The 3,563-nt window shown below is 39.9% G+C and overlaps 1 protein-coding gene across 1 annotated transcript in view; it reads right to left on the reverse strand.

Annotated features, from left to right (window-relative positions):
- Positions 1–3,563, reverse strand: part of LOC106877766 (uncharacterized) — a 23,454-nt gene that overhangs the window by 10,366 nt on the left and 9,525 nt on the right. Inside the window, exons 4-6 of the mRNA XM_014926775.1 lie at positions 3,435–3,545; positions 1,979–2,009; positions 455–507 (exon numbers count right to left, since the gene is read on the reverse strand). Of these exons, the coding sequence (XP_014782261.1) occupies positions 455–507; positions 1,979–2,009; positions 3,435–3,545 (195 nt within the window). The remainder of the gene's footprint in view (positions 1–454; positions 508–1,978; positions 2,010–3,434; positions 3,546–3,563) is intronic.

Consider the following 3,563-nt stretch of genomic DNA (forward strand, 5'->3'; position numbering starts at 1 on the left):
ATATATATATATATATATATATATATATATATATATAAAAACATGAAAGTTAAAACCTTAATGTACCACTTTAGAAACTAGAAAAATTCTTCTTTTGGAAGACGGTAGTCTGTTACAAAATGGAAAGAAAAATTATGAATCTCTCTTCTTTAAAAGTTCTTTTAAGAAAATTTGCGAATAAATATTCGTTTCTCTGTTAAATTTCAATGAGTCACTTTCTCTAGAATGAGAAGTGCTTTGTAGCTACCTACATCTATTTATCTCTGTGTCTGTCTATTTATTTGTCTATCACCGTTTTGAGATCGATTTTTCGCCCAGTACACAAGCCTATGAGAAGTGAACGACGGTCGTACAATATCACCCCCTTTATTTTTGGCCGTTTTGTTTTCTAAGCGATATTTTTTATTTAATCGTTTGTTTTCTGTAAGTCGTTAGTAAGAATCGATCTCATTACCTTTAAGCTGTAATAGAGCCTGCTGCGCATTATTAAAGGTGCATCGAGCAAATCTACAAAACAATAGAAAAGAAACATTAAGCAAAATTTCCATCACAAGAAAAACAACTACAAATTTTGATAATCATCATAATGATTATTAGCCTAATTACAAGGTGTCAGAATTACAAAGAAGATTTACTGTTATATCGACCTCGGTTCTTTACATATAATTATATGATCCTGTGGAGGCGCAATGGCCCAGTGGTTAGGGCAGCGGACTCGCGGTCATAGGATCGCGGTTTCGATTCCCAGACTGGGCGTTGTGAGTGTTTATTGAGCGAAACACCAAAAGCTCCACGAGGCTCCGGCAGGGGATGGTGGCGAACCCTGCTGTACTCTTCCACCACAACTTTCTCTCACTCTTACTTCCTGTTTCTGTTGTGCCTGTATTTCAAAGGGTCAGCCTTGTCACACTGTATCACGCTGAATATCCCCGAGAACTACGTTAAGGGTACACGTGTCTGTAGAGTGCTCAACCACTTGCACGTTAATTTTACGATCAGGCTGTTCCGTTGATCGGATCAACTGGAACCCTCGACGGAGTGCCAACAATATGCTCCACTCCGGAAGAATAAAACAAAATCAACTTGGAAGGGTTTGAACTCAGAATACAAGGAGTAAATAATTTAATGTATTTAGTCTGTCCCTCTGTCAGTTTTGTCACCTACAGATTCTTTTTTTATAATGATACAAATTGTTTCCGAGTAGGCTCAAAATCACCTTTTTTGAGGAGAATGGTTTAATAGATTTCAACAACCCCTTAACTGCGTGGGAAGGATGAAAGACAAGTTTGACCTCCACAGGATTTGACCTCAGAACGTAAAGAGCCGAAACGCCTTTCTAATCTTCCTGCCAACAAATTTGCTGGGACTCGCCATTTTTTTCTGTACCTTTAATGTCCTTTTCATGAGAGAGGACGGTCTTCAAAACGAACTCAGGAGCTGATAACCGCACCCACCTTACATGAGACAGCTCCACAAGTCAGCAACTGGATGAATGTGTGCAGAACTGCTTCGTAACTTTGCGCATACTGAACAGGCCCGGTTGAAGGCATCTTCGTACCTATAGGGTTTATATCGAACAAGCAATGCTCCTGCTCCTGATAGCAGTGCCTGTCTAGGAAGTTTTGGAAATTATCGATGTGCCTGGTCCGAAAGTCCTTCCGAACTGACCAACACGTTGATTTTCATCGACACCCAAACTTTCATCGCTTTTCTTGTAAGGCAAATTGGCAAATTCGGTAACGAGGCAAACAAAGTGGTATGTGATATTTAAGTACATCTCTTTTCATTCTGAGTTCAAATCAACTTACCTTTCATCCTTTTGTAATTGTTAAAACAAGTATATATCAAGTTCTTAGATCTATTATAATCCAAATCTAAGTCATCATGTCTATGTTAGAGAGCAGTGTTATAAAATAAACGATTATAAACATAAAATTTCTTTTATCCTGCAGATGATAAAATACATCATATCACTGACCTGTAAACGGTGTCTTAACTTCTTGTAACTCCTATAATTTAGAAAAAAAGGTATAATAATAAGAAAAACAACAACAAAAACAATAATAATTCTTTCTCCTGTAGGTACAAGGCCCAAAACTTGGGGTGCTGGCGATAGTCGATTACATCGACCCCAGTACTCAACTGGTACTCATTTTATCGACCCTGAAAGGATGAAAGACAAAGTCTCCTCCCTTCCATCGCTAGATTAGCATAGGTTAATTTAATTTTGGCGGAGGCGCAATGGCCCAGTGGTTAGGGCAGCGAATTCACGGTTATAGGATCGCGGTTTTGATTCCCAGACCGGGCGTTGTGAGTGTTTATTGAGCGAAAACACCTAAAGCTCCACGAGGCTCCGGCAGGGGATGGTAACGAACCCTGCTGTACTCTTCCACCACAACTTTCTCTCACTCTTTCTTCCTGTTTCTGTTGTGCCTGTAATTCAAAGGGTCAGCCTTGTCACACTGTCACGCTGAATATCCCCGAGAACTACGTTAAGGGTACACGTGTCTGTGGAGTGCTCAGCCACTTGCACGTTAATTTCACGAGCAGGCTGTTCCGTTGATCGGATCAACTGGAACCCTCGACGTCGTAAGCGACGGAGTGCCAACAACAACAATTTAATTTTGATCTGGACGTTGAGCTTAGTTTTGATATGGCTTTGCAGTAAACAGATGATTAGCTAAATCATAGATCACCATACAGTTAAGTGGGGGAGTAAATTGTTATTTTCATAGCTGTACAAAATATGAGTGATTATGAAATTTAGTATGAAGAAGTTTTACTGAATTTGATAAGTTGGTTTTATTATTATGCAAGATATTTCTATTCTAGTAATATAGGGAAAAGCAAATAATGGAAAATAAAATATATTGAAATATTTTTGTTTAATGCTGAGTTAGATATACAGAAAATTGACTCAATATTTTTTGATAGATAAAAAGAGTGGGCGTTTGAATCTCAAGCAAATGAAGTGAAGTCTAGTTCAGTGGTTAGTATAGCTCTCAGGACCAAAGTTTGGTGCCGACACCTCCAGGATCTTCCATACATATATCACTGCTTAGCTCTCCCGTCTTCGCTCCAGGGAATAGAGTCGTAGCTCTTTCAGTCTCTCCCAGCAGCTCTGCTTATCCATTGATGCAACCTTCCTAGTGTAACACCGCTGAACTGCCTCGAGTTCCGCTTTGAATTTGACATTGTAAGGCGACCACACTTGTGAGCAGTAGTCCAGACGGCTGAGTACAAGTGTCTTCCATAGAACCAACATAGATTCTTGGTCCCGTGAAACAAGGCATTGTTGCTCATATCCATCCTCAGACCACGCACTGTACGTGACTCTGAGATTACTGCTCCTGTTGTTTCTTTGCGCGTGCGCGCGTGTATGTGTGTGCGCGCGCGTGGTGTTTGTGTGTGTAAAGCGACAAAAGAAAACTTACCTCTTTGATAATTCCATTGAATATGCTAATCCCTCCCTTGTTTTCTAGGATGGTCTGTGCTCTCGGCCTGTTTTCTGCGTAGCTGTTGAATAGGTATAGATGGGCCTTGAGCTGGATTTGTAAAAAAAA

The sequence above is a fragment of the Octopus bimaculoides genome, chromosome 6, assembly GCF_001194135.2.
Source record: "Octopus bimaculoides isolate UCB-OBI-ISO-001 chromosome 6, ASM119413v2, whole genome shotgun sequence".
NCBI classification, from domain to species: Eukaryota; Metazoa; Mollusca; class Cephalopoda; order Octopoda; family Octopodidae; genus Octopus; species Octopus bimaculoides.